General features: G+C 35.8%; 1 protein-coding gene across 1 annotated transcript; it reads left to right on the top strand.

Annotated features, from left to right (window-relative positions):
• Positions 1-138: 138 nt before the first annotated feature.
• Positions 139-19,754, top strand: LOC100378849 (uncharacterized). Its single transcript, XM_002742290.4, has 10 exons — positions 139-352; positions 2,081-2,218; positions 3,001-3,222; positions 6,422-8,036; positions 9,113-9,209; positions 9,366-9,447; positions 11,656-11,726; positions 11,828-11,971; positions 13,299-13,391; positions 17,938-19,754. Exons 1-10 carry the CDS (start codon positions 252-254, stop codon positions 17,991-17,993), a joined length of 2,619 nt encoding a protein of 872 aa, XP_002742336.1. The 5' UTR covers positions 139-251; the 3' UTR covers positions 17,994-19,754.
• Positions 19,755-20,328: the final 574 nt, after the last annotated feature.

The raw sequence follows: 20,328 nt of genomic DNA, 5'->3' as shown, positions 1-20,328 counted from the left end.
TAATGTCAAAAATGTCGGAAATTATTGTTTAAATCACCTTAAAATTTAATTGACCAGGTAAACAATTGTTTTGGAATTTAGAAGTCCAGTCATATGTTAAATTTTAGAGGAGTTATTATTTACACACAAACTCATGACGTATTACGCACACACTGTCTATGTGACCTTTCACCTTTGCTGGATATTGAGCAGTGTTGTTGCTGCGAGGAGCTTTGTGATTTCAGACTTTCAAGTCCGTCAGTCTGGCTTTCATGATAGATAACCGGTACCTGAATGCTAAAGAGAGCGAATTTGTCGACTTAGTTTTACAAGACATCGAAAATTTCCAGGAGCAACACGACTGGGACAAAAGGTACGTCTGACTCTTCTGACATCTCGCGAAACTCGAGCTTCTAACATGTAGACAATGTCACGAATGTGAGAAATGTGGGATTTGTAATTTTATAGTTTGTTCAGTTTGTTTACATTTCCTGACATCGCCATCGCATTATTATCATGCTTGTACCGTAATGTTATAATCACAGGTTAAAATGATACAATAAGTGTCATAATAACCAGCACATATCTAAAACTGCTATAGATTTCATGTCGATTTAAAGTTTTACAAGTCCTCTTGCATTTGCAAGTGAACTTGAAATGACGATTCCATGTCGGAATACAAATTTAAAAATTTGTATCCATAAATAATTTACGACTATTAATTCTGAATTGTGTAACTACCATTTTTGTCAAAGTAGTATTGTCATTTTATGAGTTTAAGGAAAGTTTACTTCATTATTTTTTTTATTTCTATCAATAGTTTTATTATTACTCTAATGTTTTAATACTATATTTATACTGTAAATCACTTAATTTTCACTTCTAGTAGTTTTCGCGATTTTATATTTTGTGACAACAGTTTTCAAAGGTCACTGCTAAAAAATTAAATTGGTTTACAGTTAGTTTAGTATTAAATAAATAAAATAAAGATTATAGATATTATTTATGCATAGATTATTTATGGTTAAATATATTTAAAATATACATTGAATATTGCAAGACCTGAATTACTATCAGCACAATCCTGCTGTTGAATTTCCGTTGTAGCACCAACCAACAAAATAGAACGCACTGACTGAGCAGCCCTTATAAAACAAAAAATTATATTGAATATTTATATATATTTCCACGATAGTTTCTTTTAGGTTGATGACACCAGACACAAGTAGTTACTGATTATCTGGCAGTAATCATGAGTACCGTATATATTCATCACATACTTCACAGTACGATACAATGAAATGACAGTGTTGACAGTGGTATTGCTGAAATAACACTGAATACAAATATATCATTGCGCGTGCCTTGTATGCTAATTTTTTTTATACCACAGTGTTCTATTTCACACATATATATACCTTGTATACGCTGTATAGCAATTTTGCTTGTTTGTAATATTTGCTCAAATTCATTTTTCAAGGAACTGAATAATAATAGGTGATTTTCCGTACAATTGCGAGATCTCGCGAGATGCATGAAAGACGCGCGTCGAACGTCTGTCGCAAAAATCAAACGATTTGATTTTGAACTAGAATTTCTTTATTTCGCAGCTTACATTGACCGGCCGATCTTCGACAGAGGAATATTGCTTCCGAATACCCTTACTTAATCGAAATTGCCTATAATACTTTCGCGTTTGTCGAATCCCACGCGATGTTTGACGCGACTACAACGCTATGACCTTTGTTTGTCCTGTTTTTACGTTCGATTTCACGCATAACGCGTGATTCTCGCAGTGAACGGAAAATGGTCTATTCATGTGTGCCGACCTTGATGGGATTTTGATGGTTCTGGTTTCTGTCACTTGGTCTTTTCAAAATATCCATTTTAGGATGAAATAAGAAAAAAAATATAATGCTTTTAAACCAGTAACACCTTTTTTAGTTTCTGTTTAAGACGAAGAAAGAAAGTTTGAGACAGCAGTGAATTTTTCCAAAAAAGCTATTAGTCCCACACTTACCTTCTGTCATAAAACACTTAGGTGCGCATATACCCCCAGTATATCAGTTTGCTAAAAACAGATGTATACCTTTTCTTGTAGTATTCTTCTTTTCCCACCTCTACTAAGCCATTATCGATTCCTCATTCACCATACCGTGGAAGATTTCAACAATCTGTCAACGTTTTCTGTTGGTGAAGGAGACGATAGAAGAACTGTTGTCTGTCCTCTTCATCTCAGGTAAGTTTCTGTTCAGCATATAGAATGATGATATTTTCTCAATTTCTTTCCACAAAACAAAGAGCATTTGCAGAAGTTAGTGAGTCACATGATTGTAATATTGGAGATACTGAGCATTAGGATTTTGTTGCCACAACTGTATGTACACTAATGCTAAATTATACAGTGAGTGACATAAACCTGTGCTTATAAACACATTTATATATACAATGTATATTTATTTCTATATACTCGGCTTTCATTCACAAAAACTGAAGACTTTCTTATACTACTAGTATTACCCTATTATACTAGTCTTATATGCTCTGTATGTAGTGTATCCACTTAATAAATGATAGATTTATCTATATAATGGTTAATTTGTATTTTAATGATCAAAATACATTACATGCAATTTTTGATTTTCTTTGCATCAGTGTTTTTTAAAAAAAGACAGAACATCATGGCTAATGTGCATATCAATAAAACATGTTAATTACTTCCATTGTATCCATTGTTATGCTAAGCAGGGGTCTTGCCATACTGGTCAGCAGTGACCAGCCTTCGAAATTAAAGACCACTATGGGAATCAATGTTGCCAATCAGGACAGTTGTTCTATTGTTATTATAACTGGCACGTATCCTGTTAATCATGAATTAGGATTTGTAAATACTGGACCTTGGGAATTTTTCATATAAGAGAGCATGTCTAAACTTTTTTTCCAAATAAAGGTTGTTGCCCCTTTCCACTTTTTGAATAAGTTACCCCTTATAGAGCAAAATTATTAAAAAAATAATTACAGGAAAATGGCAGCAAAGGAAGAGGAACTACTTGACTGGCGTAGGAATCCAATGGATGGTGATGCTCAATGTGGTTATAGGACAGAATGTAAAAGAGAAGATGACAGACAACCAAAAAATAAACAGCACTATGATAAAACCTCATCTAAAAGTGTGAGACTCTCCTCCCTTGATGGAAGTAGTGGTGATGTCAGAGAGCGTCATGAAAAACCAAGAGAACGAAGGTATTGCACATGATTATGTTTATAGTATAGTCAGAGCATTACCCAGAATAACTTATGTTTCATGAATTCTTTGTGTGGGCAAACACAAACACTTCATTGAACATTAACCCATCACATCACCAATCAACACCCCTTGTGAACAAAGTTTGCAAGTGCAAAATAAATGTAACAAACTATATAAACAATTCAGTGTTATTTTCATGCATAGTAATTGACATTTTTAGCCAACATTCGTCTGTATGAAATTTATACCACTGTAATCTGAATCCCAAAATTCTTGGACATTCAATCATTGTAGCAGTACTCACTACTTCCTTAGAGATGATAGCATGCATTCCACATCTGTTATTGTGAGATAATTAAATATCTTATTGAGTTGTGTAGAATTGTTGTGAAATAGCTAGCTAACCCAACATTTTCTTGTATGTGCCTCTGACTATTGCCATAAATATTAATTACTGTATTTATCTCATGTTGTGGATAATGGGTCATATTTTGGGAGATCACCAGAACCAAAACAATGCTCAACATAGTTTGTACAATCATCTGTTTTAGTGTCCACACTGGCGTGAACACAGTTGGGTTTTCTCATACAGTAGTTGGGTTTTCTCATACAGTAGTTGGGTTTTCTCATATAGTAGTTGGGTTTTCTCATATAGTAGTTGGGTTTTCTCATACAGTAGTTGGGTTTTCTCATATAGTAGTTGGGCTTTCTCATACAGTAGTTGGGTTTTCTCATACAGTAGTTGGGTTTTCTCATACAGTAGTTGGGTTTTCTCATATAGTAGTTGGATTTTCTCATACAGTAGTTGGGTTTTCTCATACAGTAGTTGGGTTTTCTCATACAGTAGTTGGGTTTTCTCATACAGTAGTTGGGTTTTCTCATACAGTAGTTGGGTTTTCTCATACAGTAGTTGGGTTTTCTCATACAGTAGTTGGGTTTTCTCATACAGTAGTTGGGTTTTCTCATACAGTAGTTGGGTTTTCTCATGCAGTAGTTGGGTTTTCTCATATAGTAGTTGGGTTTTCTCATATAGTAGTTGGGTTTTCTCATACAGTAGTTGGGTTTTCTCATACAGTAGTTGGGTTTTCTCATATAGTAGTTGGGTTTTCTCATAGTAGTTGGGTTTTCTCATACAGTAGTTGGGTTTTCTCATACAGTAGTTGGGTTTTCTCATACAGTAGTTGGGTTTTCTCATACAGTAGTTGGGTTTTCTCATACAGTAGTTGGGTTTTCTCATACAGTAGTTGGGTTTTCTCATGCAGTAGTTGGGTTTTCTCATATAGTAGTTGGGTTTTCTCATATAGTAGTTGGGTTTTCTCATACAGTAGTTGGGTTTTCTCATACAGTAGTTGGGTTTTCTCATATAGTAGTTGGGTTTTCTCATATAGTAGTTGGGTTTTCTCATAGTAGTTGGGTTTTCTCATACAGTAGTTGGGTTTTCTCATACAGTAGTTGGGTTTTCTCATACAGTAGTTGGGTTTTCTCATACAGTAGTTGGGTTTTCTCATACAGTAGTTGCGTTTTCTCATACAGTAGTTGCGTTCTCTCATGCAGTAGTTGGGTTTTCTCATACAGTAGTTGGGTTTTCTCATACAGTAGTTGGGTTTTCTCATATAGTAGTTGGGTTTTCTCATACAGTAGTTGGGTTTTCTCATATAGTAGTTAGGTTTTCTCATACAGTAGTTGGGTTTTCTCATATAGTAGTTGGGTTTTCTCATACAGTAGTTGGGTTTTCTCATATAGTTGTTGGGTTTTCTCATACAGTAGTTGGGTTTTCTCATACAGTAGTTGGGTTTTCTCATACAGTAGTTGGGTTTTCTCATACAGTAGTTGGGTTTTCTCATACAGTAGTTGGGTTTTCTCATACAGTAGTTGCGTTTTCTCATACAGTAGTTGGGTTTTCTCATATAGTAGTTGGGTTTTCTCATATAGTAGTTGGGTTTTCTCATACAGTAGTTGGGTTTTCTCATATAGTAGTTGGGTTTTCTCATACAGTAGTTGGGTTTTCTCATATAGTATTTGGGTTCTCTCATGCAGTAGTTGGGTTTTCTCATGCAGTAGTTGGGTTTTCTCATATAGTAGTTGGGTTTTCTCATATAGTAGTTGGGTTTTCTCACACAGTAGTTGGGTTTTCTCATACAGTAGTTGGGTTTTCTCATACAGTAGTTGGGTTTTCTCACACAGTAGTTGGGTTTTCTCATATAGTAGTTGGGTTTTCTCATACAGTAGTTGGGTTTTCTCATACAGTAGTTGGGTTTTCTCATACAGTAGTTGGGTTTTCTCATACAGTAGTTGGGTTGTTTTCTCATATAGTAGTTGGGTTTTCTCATACAGTAGTTGGGTTTTCTCATACAGTAGTTGGGTTTTCTCATACAGTAGTTGGGTTTTCTCATACAGTAGTTGGGTTTTCTCATATAGTAGTTGGGTTTTCTCATACAGTAGTTGGGTTTTCTCATACAGTAGTTGGGTTTTCTCATACAGTAGTTGGGTTTTCTCATACAGTAGTTGGGTTTTCTCATACAGTAGTTGGGTTTTCTCATACAGTAGTTGGGTTTTCTCATACAGTAGTTGGGTTTTCTCATACAGTAGTTGGGTTTTCTCATACAGTAGTTGGGTTTTCTCATACAGTAGTTGCGTTTTCTCATACAGTAGTTGGGTTTTCTCATATAGTAGTTGGGTTTTCTCATATAGTAGTTGGGTTTTATTTACACTTGGTGACATTTGTGAACATGGTGTTCAAAAAATTCATGCTCTTCCTTTTTATGCAATATATTATTTTCATGTGAATTTGTTTAAAAAACATGTTTCAAACCCTGACATGACATCCCTTACTTACACATTACATGTATACCAACATTGATTTCAACAAAATGGGAACTTCAGCTTGAATTACTTAAGCACCAGTAATCTTCATTAAAGCCCTAATTTATAGTAGTATATTACTGTAACTACCGGTACATTTACAGAAATAAGTAGAATAATCACATACTAAAGTACTTTGAAATAACTTATTTTCACTGGAATTAATTTTCATTGATTTTTGGTAAGTTGAATGTAAAATATAAGAAAAAAAGTATATTAGCTGGATTTTATTTTCACTGAATCACTCCTTCAGCGAAAATAGCGTAAATTAATTCCAAGCGAAAATAAAGTATTTTACAATACCCCAGTAGTCTTAAATTCTTGTTTTCTCAGAACTGGTGGCAGACCCCGAAGAGCTGCCCAGGAACTGTATATGCCAAGAGCAATGAGACAAAGGCAGCAAGAACAACAACAACAACAACAACAGTCACTTAATCAACATACAAAAGCTGAGTCAACAATAAATGAAACAAAGAGAGATAGACAACAATCTGTATCTGCTGATGGGCAAAGCCAAGCTAGATTATCCAAAGGTAGCCATAAAGAAAGAACAAAACGATCTCAGGGATACGATGAGCGAAATCCGCGGATTCAAAAGCATGATGGCAAAAAACATTTGAGTACAAGCAAAAATGAAAGGTCTGAGAAGCATCGAAATGTAGACAGAGTTTCAATGTCTCAAGAAAATGACAAGTCAGAAACAAGGCATGTTGAAGAGAGATCTTCTAGTGCAAGGACAAATGAAAAAACAGAGAGAAGGAATAGGAAAAAGCCTAATAACTTAGAAAGTCAGAATCCCACAGTTTCTAAAAAAGAATCCTTGGTATACCAGAATGAGATAAAGGGATCAGTGGCCAGTCTGAGTGATTGCTTTAGTACAAGACATGATCTTGAATTTGTTGAGGATAGAAATACAGATACAAGTTTTAACACTAGCATTGATGCAAACAATGATTATGCTTCTAGACAAACACCAAGTCAGTCAAAGGAAATAAATATTACAGGAGATGATATAATTGATGCCCATTCCACTAATAAAAATTGTTTAGGAAATACAGAACAAATTTCTGATTTGATGATAGAACCTCAGGGATCAGTGTTAGAACATTCAGATGAGAACACCGCAATCACAGATGAGGTTATAGTTGATACAGTTCGTCCAATTGTACAGAATGTTGGTTTAGTTAAAACAGATAATGTACAAAGCAATACAAGTATCCACTGCCATGAGGAAAAGGATCCTGTGATTCATAAAGAACACTGTGTTGGTATGGGTAAGATTGATGTTGAAATGATTGCTGGAGTTTCCTCAAAAATGGAACTGATTACAAGTAAAACTTATGAATGCGAGCTAAAGGACAAAACTACAGCGACTGAAAAGCAAATAGTAGAAACTGTCAACAAGAATGTTTCAGTTATTCATCAAAAGGAAGAATCAATGAGCAAAGAACCAGTAGATGATTTACATGTAGTGTATAATCCATCCATAACTGTAGATACAACAGATAAAATTGAACCATGTGCTGATAATATCAAATTAAATATCTCAGAAGCCAGTTGCAAATCTATGGACACCCACCCTGTAAACAATGAAATAACCAATTTGGAAGAAGCTGATGCAGCGGTTACTATGGAAACGAATTTGGATACTGCTGACTCATTTGGTGCTGATTTAAAAATGCAGTTACTTGCTCCTAAAGAAGAAGATTCTGCTATGTCACCAGGAGATAGTGAGGATGTAAACCATGTTACCAAAAATATTTGTGATCTTGATAAATCTAAAGACGTTAAGCTCATGGACGTTGGAGAATCGCAAATTGGCCAGGAGGCTAAAGATGTGGTTACCATGGAAACTACAGTAGATGAGGATGAAGACTCGTGGGATACTATGTTTGATGAGACAGGGGAGTGTTTAAATCAAGAACTAAAGAAGGAGATAGAAGTCAATGTAAGTGCAGTTTTGTTGTTTATGTTTGGATGAGCTTGCAGATTTGTAATCTGTATAGAGCTGACTTTATTTGCTGGGTTTTATTTTCACTTATTTTGCTAACAGCTAAATGCACTAAAGCAAAATCTTGTTCATATTCAAATTTAACATTTCATTCACGAACTAGTGAATTTAAAAATAAAGTGATCCCTTGTTAAGTCGCGCCTCAGTAAAACACGATTTTGGCTAAGTTGTGGGTAGTTGGATGGCTCCCAAAAATTCTATTTTGTTTTGCCTGAAGTAAAACACCTAATGTCACTTTCTGTTCGTCATTTACTGAGATACAAAAGGTGACGACGGCCTGTGAATAAAGGTATCAGTGGGTGTCAAGTATAGATATAGCTCTATAAAACATCCTACAATGAGATTGATCACTCTGATCTCTAGTTCTCAACTGAGCAGCATGTCTAAGCGAAAGCTATCCAGTCTGTCCATATGTGAAAAACAGCAATCGAGAAAATTTGTTTTTGAAGTTGACGAAGAGGCGGTAAAGCTATTTACATATGGTTTCTTCAACAATGGTCTGCGGGAACTAAACTCTCAAGCATGCATCCTCACCAAGCAACTTGAGGACTTTTAATTTGAGGCCAGTTTGGGGGTCACTCTATGAATATTCTTGGAACATTAAATCAACTGAAATTCAACATTGTAAAATATTTCTTTTTTTGTAGTGTACAAAATGTATCTACTAAGACACTAAATTACTACGCTGTATGGCGTAGATTGGCATGAAACAATATCATGCTCCCTGCACATAATAAAGTTATTAAGTATGCAGCTAGGCAATCAAGTGGCATGGGCGAACATCTGTTTGAGTCGCACACACCTTGCAGTTGATTTGAAGTAGTATCTATCATGCTGTTTATTTGGTGTTACCGGTATTTACTTGCCAGATAATGCAAGTATGACAATGATGATAAGACTTCTATTTGATTAAACATGTCAAGTTGAACATCAATAATTATTCATCAAGTCAGGGAATGAGATATGATAGTCATTAACACTGTTTACAATAACAATTTATATTGCAATTACAGCTTTCAAAAAAAGTTACAAAAAAGAAAAAGGTTGTTGTGCAAGAACCCAAGTTTGATTATTATAATTACCAACCAAAAGATAATTTTAATTATGAAGGTAAGAAAAGTACTAATCACTACTTGATCCATTTTCTTATAGACACCTTATTTTTCTGCATAATAAATAATTTTGTGTCTGAAATTATAATGTTATATCTTTAATCTAGTCACAAACTTTGTAAATTAACCATGTTTCTCTCTTTTTTAATCACAGATTTTGGTCATGTGATAGAATTGTTTGATTTTCCAACAGAATTCAAAACTCAGGATCTTTTAATGTCATTTTCTCAATTTCAGTAAGTATCATTATTAGTCCCCGTTCGGACGTAGTCCGAAAACGGGGACTTATGGTTTGCCCTGTGTGCGTCCGTGCGTCCGTGCGTCCGTGCGTCCGTGCATCCGTGCATCCGTGCGTCCGTGATCACCTGTATCTCGAACATGCATGGACCGATTAAGTTCAAACTTCACTCATACATCACACATTATATGGGACATATGCACATGCATTTTTTTCATGATCCGATTAACGATAGCCGAATAGCGGCCATTTTAAGGCCGAAAATGCATCAAAATCGCACATTTTCACCATTCCGGACCCGGATCTCAGTTATGCATGGACAGATTTTATTTAAATTTGGTACATACATTAAACATAATAGGACCTTGATGCACGTCTTTTTTTTTTTGGATCGGGTTCGAAATAGCCGACTGGCGGCCATTTTGTTTTAAAGAATTCAGTTCTGGATCTGTATCTGAGACATGCTTGGATTGATCGAGTTCAAACTTCACACACACAAGGTACATCATGTCACAAATATGTATGTGCATTTGTTTCATGATCTCATTAACGATAGCCAAATGGCGGCCGCTTTAAGGTCGAAAATGCATTGAAATCGCACATTTTCACCATTCCGGACCCGGATCTCAGTTATGCATGGACGGATTTCATTCAAATTTGGTACATACATTAAACATAATAGGACCTTGATGCACGTCATTTTTTTTTTCGGATCAAGTTCGAAATGGCCGACTGGCGGCCATTTTGTTTTAAAGAATTCAGTTCTGGATCCGTATCCGAGACATGTCTGGATTGATCAAGTTCAAACTTCACACACACAAGGTACATCATGTCACAAATATGTATGTGCATTTGTTTCATGATCTCATTAACGATAGCCAAATGGCGGCCACTTTAAGGCCGAAAATGCATTGAAATCGCACATTTTCACCATTCCGGACACGGATCTCAGTTATGCATGGATGGATTTCATTCAAATTTGGTACATACATTAAACATAATAGGACCTTGATGCACGTCATTTTTTTTTCCGGATCAAGTTCGAAATAGCCGACTGGCGGCCATTTTGTTTTAAAGAATTCAGTTCTGGATCCGTATCCGAGACATGCTTGGATTGATCGAGTTCAAACTTCACACACACAAGGTACATCATGTCACAAATATGTATGTGCATTTGTTTCATGATCTCATTAACGATAGCCAAATGGAGGCCGCTTTAAGGCCGAAAATGCATTGAAATCGCACATTTTCACCATTCCGGACCCGTATCTCAGTTATGCATGGATGGATTTTGTTCAAATTTGGTACATACATTAAACATAATAGGACCTTGATGCACGTCTTTTTTTTTTCGGATCAAGTTTGAAATGGCCGACTGGCGGCCATTTTGTTAAAGAATTCAGTTCTGGATCCGTATCCAAGACATGTCTGGATTGATCAAGTTCAAACTTCACACACACATGGTACATCATGTCACAAATAGATATGTGCCTTTGTTTCATGATCTGCTTAACAATAGCGAAATGATGGCCATTTTAAGGCCGAAAATGCATCAAAATCACGTATTTTCACAATTCCAGAACCGGATCTCAGTCATGCATGGATGGATTTTGTTCAGATTTAGCACAATGTGTTGTACATATGCAGGTGCATTTCGGTCATGATCTGCTTTGAATGTATATGTCACTCAAATATGAACGGAACGGGGACGTGTCATTGACAATGACTTGTAATTAGTTTGAATTATCCTGTAATTAATACTTTTAAATGATACAGCAATGTAAAGTCCAAACGTTCAGTCCTAAAACCACATAGAAATTAAGAAATAATTTCAGAAAATAAACAAATGATGTGCTCACAATACTGGCAGGATAAGCATTGTAAACATGCAGTGCCAAAATGTATTTTGTTAGTGCTTGGAGAAAATACTTATTTTTCAGAAATGGTGAGAGCTAGTTTTAAGTTTGAACATCATCTCTTTTAAATTGTCTTGCTGCTCACCCCAGGAAAGCTTTTAAAATGGTGCAATAGTTTGCAAAAAAATTTTTGAGACACAGGTTTAGATTTTTCTTTTTGTCCTTATTGTCAATAAGGCGAATTTTTTTAAAACTGAGTACCTATATATTAAAATGTTTCCTCCAATTACAAAGATATTTTTATTTCTGTCCAAAATGTTCATTTCAGTTATGACTTTTCTTTATTGTAGATCCAAAGGTTTTGATATTAAGTGGGTAGATGATACCCATGCATTAGCAATATTCTCTAGTCCTATTGCTGGTAAGTTCCATTCATTAAAATAAGGCTTGATATATCTACACAATTTACACTTCGTGTAACAGTTATTAGAAGTAGACCATTGTTTGTTTTTTTCTCTCTAGCAAACAGTGCCTTGGAAATGTCCCATCCGATGTTGAAGTCAAGACCTATGATAGCAGCCACTAGAGAATCAAAATTGAAAGCCAGAAATTTTGTGGATTGTTTACAGCCTTACAAACCAAGACCAGAGACTAGCGCCATGGCAGGTGAGCAGCTAAATGCCCTTGAACCCATATACATAATTGGGTCATTTGAATTTTTACTGACATATTGACATTTGACGTAATTGATCTTTTGCATAATATTGACTCTGCACCATTCATATTTGACACAATATTGACAATTGACTCTTGACTTAACTGACCCTTGGCACCATTGACGGTTGACCCTTGACATAATTGTCCCTTGACATCATTGACCACTGACCTTTACATAATTGACCCTTGACATCATTGACCATTGAACTTGTTATTATTGACCGTTGACATAATTGACCCCTAGCACCATTGACCCTTTACATGATTGACCACTGACACCATTGACCCTTGGCACCATTGACCCTTGGCATCATAGACCTTGATGTAATTGACCCCTGGCACCATTAACCCTTGATATAAATGACCCTTGGCACCGTATTCTGTGGATCTTTATCACAAAAAGGATCATTCCCAAAATAGTGGACCCCCACTAATATTAGGCATCCGGAAGCATAATTAGACATTAACATAATTCCTGCCCATGATAGCATTGATCTTTGACATAATTGCCCCTAGCATATTGATCTTGGACGTAATTGCCCTTAGCATATTGATCTTTGACGTAATTGCCCTTAGCATATTGATCTTGGACGTAATTGCCTTTAGCATATTGATCTCTGACATAATTGCTCTTAGCATATTGCTCTTTGACGTAATTGCCCTTAACATATTGATCTTTGACGTAATTGCCCTTAGCATATTGATCTTTGACGTAATTGCCTTTAGCATATTGATCTTTGACGTAATTGCCCCTCAGCATATTGATCTTTGACGTAATTGCCCTTAGCATATTGATCTTTGACATAATTGCCCTTAGCATATTGATCTTTGACATAATTTCCCTTAGCATATTTATCTTTGACGTAATTGCCCTTAGCATATTGATCTTTGACGTAATTGCCCCTTAGCATATTGATCTTTGACGTAATTGCCCCTTAGCATATTGGTCTTTGACATAATTGCCCCTTGGCATATTGATCTTTGACATAATTGCCCTTAGCATATTGATCTTTGACATACTTGCCCATAGCATATTGATCTTTGACGTAATTGCCCCTCAGCATATTTATCTTTGACATAATTCCCCGTAACATATTGATCTTTGACATACTTGCCTGTAGCATATTGATCTTTGACATAAGTGCCCGTAGCATATTGATCTTTGACATAATTGTCCCTTAGCATATTGATCCTTGACCTTTGACCTAATAACAACAAACCAATTCTTTTTCATCAATAAGTCTCCCTATGATAGTAATATTGTTTTTCTCTACAGCAAGAAGAATTGTAAGTGGTGCTCTAGGAATTAAAAGTTCTGTTTCAAGGGAAAAAAGAGATGCAGAAAGAAAGAAACTTAAAGAAGCTAAAGGTTAGTATTGCTTAGATACCAATTGTTTACATGTTGGTAACCATGTTATAACAACACTATATACAGTCGGTGGTTTCACATTAGAAACTAAGGCTGGCCCTAGGCAGGAATCTTGCCATGCTGGTCGGCGGTGGTCGGCCCCATCCGGCACTCAAAAATAGTGACCACCACAGAAATGCTTCCGACCAGGACAATTGTCTGATTGTTGTTATAATTACAACAGACTGGCTTGCATCCATAATATTTTGAACACCCTTCTTCACTCTAACCACAAGAAGGCATTTTTATCTTAGCAAATTTAGATTGTTCACTCTATACTATTTTCATTACCAAACGCTTCAGCGTGGTATTAAGAGTTTGTTTTCAGGGCTGGGTGATACCAAAGTGGAAAATGGGTGCACATATGGGGGTAATTTCTGGAATTGCAATAGAGAAGGTTCAGGCCAAAATACAATATATAGTGTTTCCATGTTTCGTCTGATATTTCTGTGGTATTCTGCTGCAGTAAATAATGCAAGATTTGTTCCGAAATTCAGTGTGTCTTGTGCACTCCAAGGTTATTCGTTTTTTGCTCAAAACACCCCTATTTTTTAATGGCAGAGTCGAATAGTTTCACTCCCACTGGGAAGTCTGCATTGTTGCTTGAATGACATTTTCCAGACCGGCGAAAGTGTATGCAACAGCCAATTTTAACAGCATGTCACATGATTTTACTCTGAATGTCAACATGGAAAGAGGCTAGTCCATTTTACGCAGGAATAAGTGGGAGTAGAATATGTGAGGGATAGTATCAACAGAGATGTGTATACTGAAAAGTAATATATATCTATCTTTTGCATCTCTGAGCATTTCTGTTTTAGTATACTGGTTTTAAAATGCTAAATTTGCATGATTTGCGATGTTTGTTTTTTTTGACTGAAACTCCCCTATTGATTGAATGCCGGGTTTGAAGGAGAACAGCACACCACGTGATTCGTTTGAATACAATGGTGAAAAGTTGACACAAATTTATGTTGAAGTTACATGTAAAAGTTCCTCCACAGAATTTTGCATTGGCAAACATGCCATGCTACTGCGGTACGGGATGACTTTCGTCGACAGTGGTCATCGCTGAACTGCACGCTACAACTTCGCTTGTGATGTAGCCAGTTAGCCGTGGATTGAATGAATCTTGATTTCCGGTTAAAATGTTTGGCGTTGGTAATCTTTATTTGGAACTGGGTAACGCCGCAACGTCGGCAGCAGAAACCTCCGGGTACTTCGATGTTGATGGTTGCGGCTCCATGGCAATCGCTAATTTTACTGCGGGGGGGGGGGGGGTCTTCCTGGAGCCCTTCAGGGTTTATAAAACTCAACATACTCCAAGTTCTCTCAATCGTAGTATTCCATGTGATGTACATTTAAAACAAACATCACAATTGCGTGAAATTAGTCAGATCGTAACGCGTCACAGTGTCGGCGACAGGCTTTGTAAACGGTTATGTTTTGGTTAGTTGAGTAGACATTTATGATAAACAAATACATTTGAGCAAACATAATGCCCAACCATCCACTGCATGTAATATAAATAGGTTACTGTAGATGTTGTGTTGGCGACGCACATTTGTGTTAGGCTAGTTTATAGGGGGCATAGCTCTTCTGTGTCGATAAAAATCCTAATGTCTGAAAATAACAAATTTGATGACGCCAACTAAAAAAACACCATAAAGACTAATAGCCGACACAAAAAGAGCAACGGACCCACAGCTAAATCAAACTGTTACGCTCGTTAAAACACGGTATATCTCTGGAGGATGTGGTGGCCCTAAAAAGGGCCGTTTTGTACAGTTTCTGAGCTAAACGAACAAATATCCTGTTGCACTGAAGAATGATCTGGTGTCAGCTGGTCTAATTTCCTCAACGGCAGAGTATATAGAATACGGAAAATGTTCGAAGCTGATTAAAGACAAGTTGCTCTAAACACAGTTTTATTTTGTTGAAACAAAATTCCCCGGACTGTTTCACACACACAAATGTTTTTCACAACAATGATGACTGTACACGCTCAACGCGTGTTCAGAAAAACTTACACTTCCTGAACTCAAATGGGTGCCAGACTGGTTTGCCAGACCGGGGCGCCAGGCAGCTCCAGCTTATCACAGGATTTAGTTATCGGTATATTTTGAAAATTTTCGAAATCTTGTTTTCATACGAACGATCCCTGTCACATTTCGGGTTTGTTCAGCACAAATGAGATCACAGAGTCAGGACCACTCCTTCGAGTAAAATGGTTTGTCTCATTAACCTCCGCCTTTTCATCGCTGATTGTTTTAAAATGTAGCCAGTTTGTTGTTACAGTTATACCGGCCAACAAGCAATTGACGGCACCATGAGGTGTCTGTCAGGACATGCGCACAATCAATCAAACGGACCAACTGTTCCAAACCAATGTCACGCAATTATGCGGTTCGTTGTAATATGCCAAAAATGTTGCTGAACGATTTGAACTGGATAAAAATAGAAGACGAAAATTTGTATACAAAATAAAAATAGTCCGGTTGGCAAAGATAACAGGCTGGTTGACGACCCGCTCTGCTAAAAAAAAAAACAATATGTTTTCGGCTGTTGGTAGGACCGGACATGAACGTGGAGCTAACGTCGGTTTATAACTAAAACCGGGCATTCAGTCTTTAGAAGTCACTTTATTTTATTGCTAGGACGTTAAATGTATTATTTCCAACCGTTTTTCAATAGCATTTACATTTCATACAAAGTTGCGTTGAGATTACGTTGATACAGTATAACAATGTCAGCGCAAGTGTGCATCGTAGCCAAAATAAAAGGCATGATCATTTAAACATTGCTATTACAAGATTGGTAGGAGGTGATACATTTGGGACGAAAGTATTCAAAAACAGTTTTTGGCTGTTCCCATGGTAGCAGGATTGTTTTTCAAATTAGTGATGGTACGACCTGCCTGTCATGTATGAACACAATTAGCCAAGCCAAAACAAATCTCAGAGACGAGTTAAAAGCTGTTGCTGGCGAAAAGTTACCCCAACGTTGGGGCCAATTTTCTTGGTAATGAAAATAGACATAAAAAAACCCATTGAGTTGTTGCCCACACTCAAGCTGTGTGGAATGAGCTATGTCCGTGCTTTTTAATCATAGAAATGTAGGGTGTGATACATTTGATGTGTAGGTATCAAAAGAATCAGTTTTTGGCTGTTGCCATGGAAACGGTGGCCAGAATTTGTTTTCAGATTTTACAAAAAGTAACATTGTGCCAACACTCAAGCCGAGTAAAAAGAGCTGTCTTAGATGTTGTATCCTGAATTTGTTGGAGGAGATACATTTAGCGCGAAGCTGTCAACAAACCAGTTTTTTTGGCTGTTGCTATGGCAACAGTGGGCAATTTTTTTCCTGATGAAAGTGTGATCTACCTGCTAAGATCGAGCGGATCGGCAATACCATGCTCATTTGCATATTGACCGTGAAAATACCAAAAACATTATTGCATGGGTGATATGCAAATTAGTTTTAGTAAAAATAAGTGCCTGCCTAGAAGTACCATTACTGTTGTTCACATTTTATTTCACTCGGCAAGTATATTCATGTACCCAAGTGTAAAATGTCGTACTTCTAAATATAGTTTATTTCTGCTATGTTTCGAAAAATGCTACTCTTGAAAGAATTACTCCGTTTGCTCTCAGACCTCATTTGCATATGTGGTGTGGAAATACTGATTTTGATTTCAGGGACGAATCAAAATAAACTGCAGTACATATGTAATAATGTGAATTATATCATTTTCACTGTAAACTTTTTTCCACTAAAATAAATTCTAGTGAAAATGCCATTTCCCTCAAACTCCATTGAGACTTGACGCAGCACAGTGAAAATTGGATTCACACGTAATGCTTGAAAACAAAAATAAATTAAGTGAAATTCTATGTTACTTCATGAGAGTTGGAAATGAACAAATTATATGACATCCAACCCTACCACTTTATACACAGTGTAAACGACACCCCAAAACATTCATTCATCGATGTATTCTATTTGACAGGAGAAATTGAAATAAACAAATTAACTTAACTTAATTATAATTTCAGCTTGTAGTTCAGCACTGGTTAAATAAACTACCTCGTTAGTCATTGCCTACATCAGTGACTTTAAAATCTATGTTTCAATCCCAGGCATTTCACTTGCTATTAATTGCATGGGAGTGCCAGTCTTTTCACTTGCTATTAATTGCATGGGAGTGCCAGTCTTTTATTTTCTATTGCAATGTCAATTTCTTGCGATTACTCGGAACATGAAGTTGTAACCACAGATCGTCTTGCTGCTGCAACTAAATCTTGGTATAAGCACCGGTTAGGCAGGCTTGAGCTATGTATGTGAAGCCAGCTGAGAGGTATATCCAATCCAATAGATTTCTCATTGTTTGGTTACTATTTGCTGCAAATGCAACAAAAATCAATATAAAAATATTACCAACACAGCATTCTACAAGTTACTTGTTTAAATCAAATTTGTAAAGTCGTCATATTTTGATATTTTTCAGATAAAAAGAAAGGAGAGAAGAAGTTGAAGGAAGACATATGGGAAGGAAATGTGTGATATCCTGACAGCGTCTACAGTGTTTAAATTTTAATCTTTAAATTTGTATGTCTTACACATGAGATTGAAGTAAAAAAGTTATTGAGCCTAAAATATCAACTAATATGAATAATAATGTAACAGACTGACCACAATGGTTAACATTGTTGTTCCAGGAATTTTGAATGCACCAAATATTAATACAGTATTGCTGTATTCTGTTTTAAAATAATATTTAAATTATTTGTAATGTTTTTTTTATTTTCAAATGTGACAGTTACTGAAGAAATGTAAATATTTGGAATCTATTAGTCACAAATTACGTTACGTTCATGAAAAAACAGTTTCACATGTTTTTTTATATTGGTTAGGCCATTTTACTTTCATATTTTGGTGCAAATATTTTCATGTTTGCCTTCTATTTTGATAATGAAAACATTAATTGACAATAGAATTAATTGAAAATATTATCATATTTGTCATGATAACAAGCAGATTCCATGCCGGATTACTTTGTGTGGAAGGTGACAAATATTAATGATGTCTGTGAAAAGGTTCATTTTTGTACAAAATCTTTTGAAATAAGTACTGTGGAATACTTTATTTTCGCTGGAATTAATTTTCGCTGAAAAGGCTTTTTGGGCGTTCTTTATGGAATTTATTTTCACTGATTTTTGATGAGTTGAATGTGAAATATAGGAAAAAAAGTATATTCGCTGGATTTTATTTTCACGGAATCATCCCTTCAGCGAAAATAGCGAAAATAAATTCCAAGCGAAAATAAAGTATTCTACAGTAATTATCTTTATCCTTACACTGTAAATTTAAGCTTGTTATATAGTTATATTAAAGCGAGGGAGTCGTCACCTGTGCACGCGTCAGATGGTCACAGCGTGTCATTGTTTACAAACAATCATCTACCCATGAGTCTTTGCGTTTGTAGCGTGTGTTGTTATTGTTGCTTGGGACTCAATTCCCGTGTGTGCGCAGGTGACGACCCTCTCGCTTTAACATGAAGAATCATTACACAACTGTAGAAAAAAAGTGTTTTTTTTTAATTGTGATCACATTCTGCCCAAACACAGAACATTGCTTATCTCTATAACTAAAACGGTTTATACATAAAGTTATACTTGCTCTTTTGGAATCACGGTTCTTGCATAAAAGTATTCTGAATCAAATAGATATAAATAATACATTGTTATACCATTCATAATCCATTTATGAGTAGAGTAATATAATTACCTCATTAAATGAACTACACTAAATTCAGTAAAGGCATGTATGTTATTTATAAACAGCAGTTATATGTTGTATACATGTCTTCGCAGAATGGAGGGTATTGCCTGCCAAACCAATCCAATCATCACATTTGGATTTGAAGGATATAGTCTAAGGGCTTATGGATTGGGTTTCATCATGTATCCTTTGGTCTCATTATCTCAGAGGTTTATTGACCGATTTTCTCCAAACTTCGTACATAGCACAAACCAATTTAAGATGGTCACTTGGTAGCCACTTTCGCACATTTCGTATTATACCCCAAATTCCAATTACTGGTACATACAAACTTAGTTCACAGACATTTGTTTGCTAGCACATTAATAAAAGTTGATTTGTGTTACAATCTAATCCAAGATTGTCGACTGTCAGCAATTTTGTTTGACTAAAATCATAAATTTCATTCTTTTTTCTCATCCTTCTTTCATTGTTCACCTGCTTTTCCTTTGAAATGAACTTATTTGGCAATAATATGTAAATAAAATGTGATATTTTGTGTCATGTGTCTGATTCATGTAGTAGTAATTGCAGTAAATAGGCAGGTTGAACTTTTTGGAAAGTAGCAAATACGGGTTGTAAAAGCAGTATTGAATAAGATATTTTCTACACACGAAAAAGGAAGTTAGATTGACTTAATAATCCAAGACCATGGACAAGCGGGAAAATCTGTAATACACATCTAAAAAACAGGTACTTATAATTTCACCTCTGTGCGTCTGTCAATTTATGCCTGTATCTCGGTCGTGCCATTTGTTTTTTGATTTATTTAAGATGGCCGAATGGCAGCCATTTTAGTGTTAATTAATGAAAAACTAGAATTTATTTGGAAACAAGATCTTGATTGTGTATAGAGTTTGTCTTTAAATTTGTTTGTAAAATGTATTTATCAATTCAGACTAGCCTTGAAACAACTAAAACTGATTTCCACAAGAGCCCTGCTATATATAAAAAATGGATGGATGTATGCATATAACATCAAACAAAAAATACTACTCGTAATACAAAAGTATGCAAAGCCTAAATATAATTATGAAAAATTAAGTATATTTGGACTTATAATGGCGAAAAGATAAAG

Source organism: Saccoglossus kowalevskii, chromosome 10 (genome assembly GCF_978046115.1).
Source record: "Saccoglossus kowalevskii chromosome 10, keSacKowa6.1, whole genome shotgun sequence".
Taxonomy (NCBI): domain Eukaryota; kingdom Metazoa; phylum Hemichordata; class Enteropneusta; family Harrimaniidae; genus Saccoglossus; species Saccoglossus kowalevskii.
Note: the sequence above shows the minus strand (reverse complement) of the source record. Positions and strands in the feature narration are given on the sequence as shown.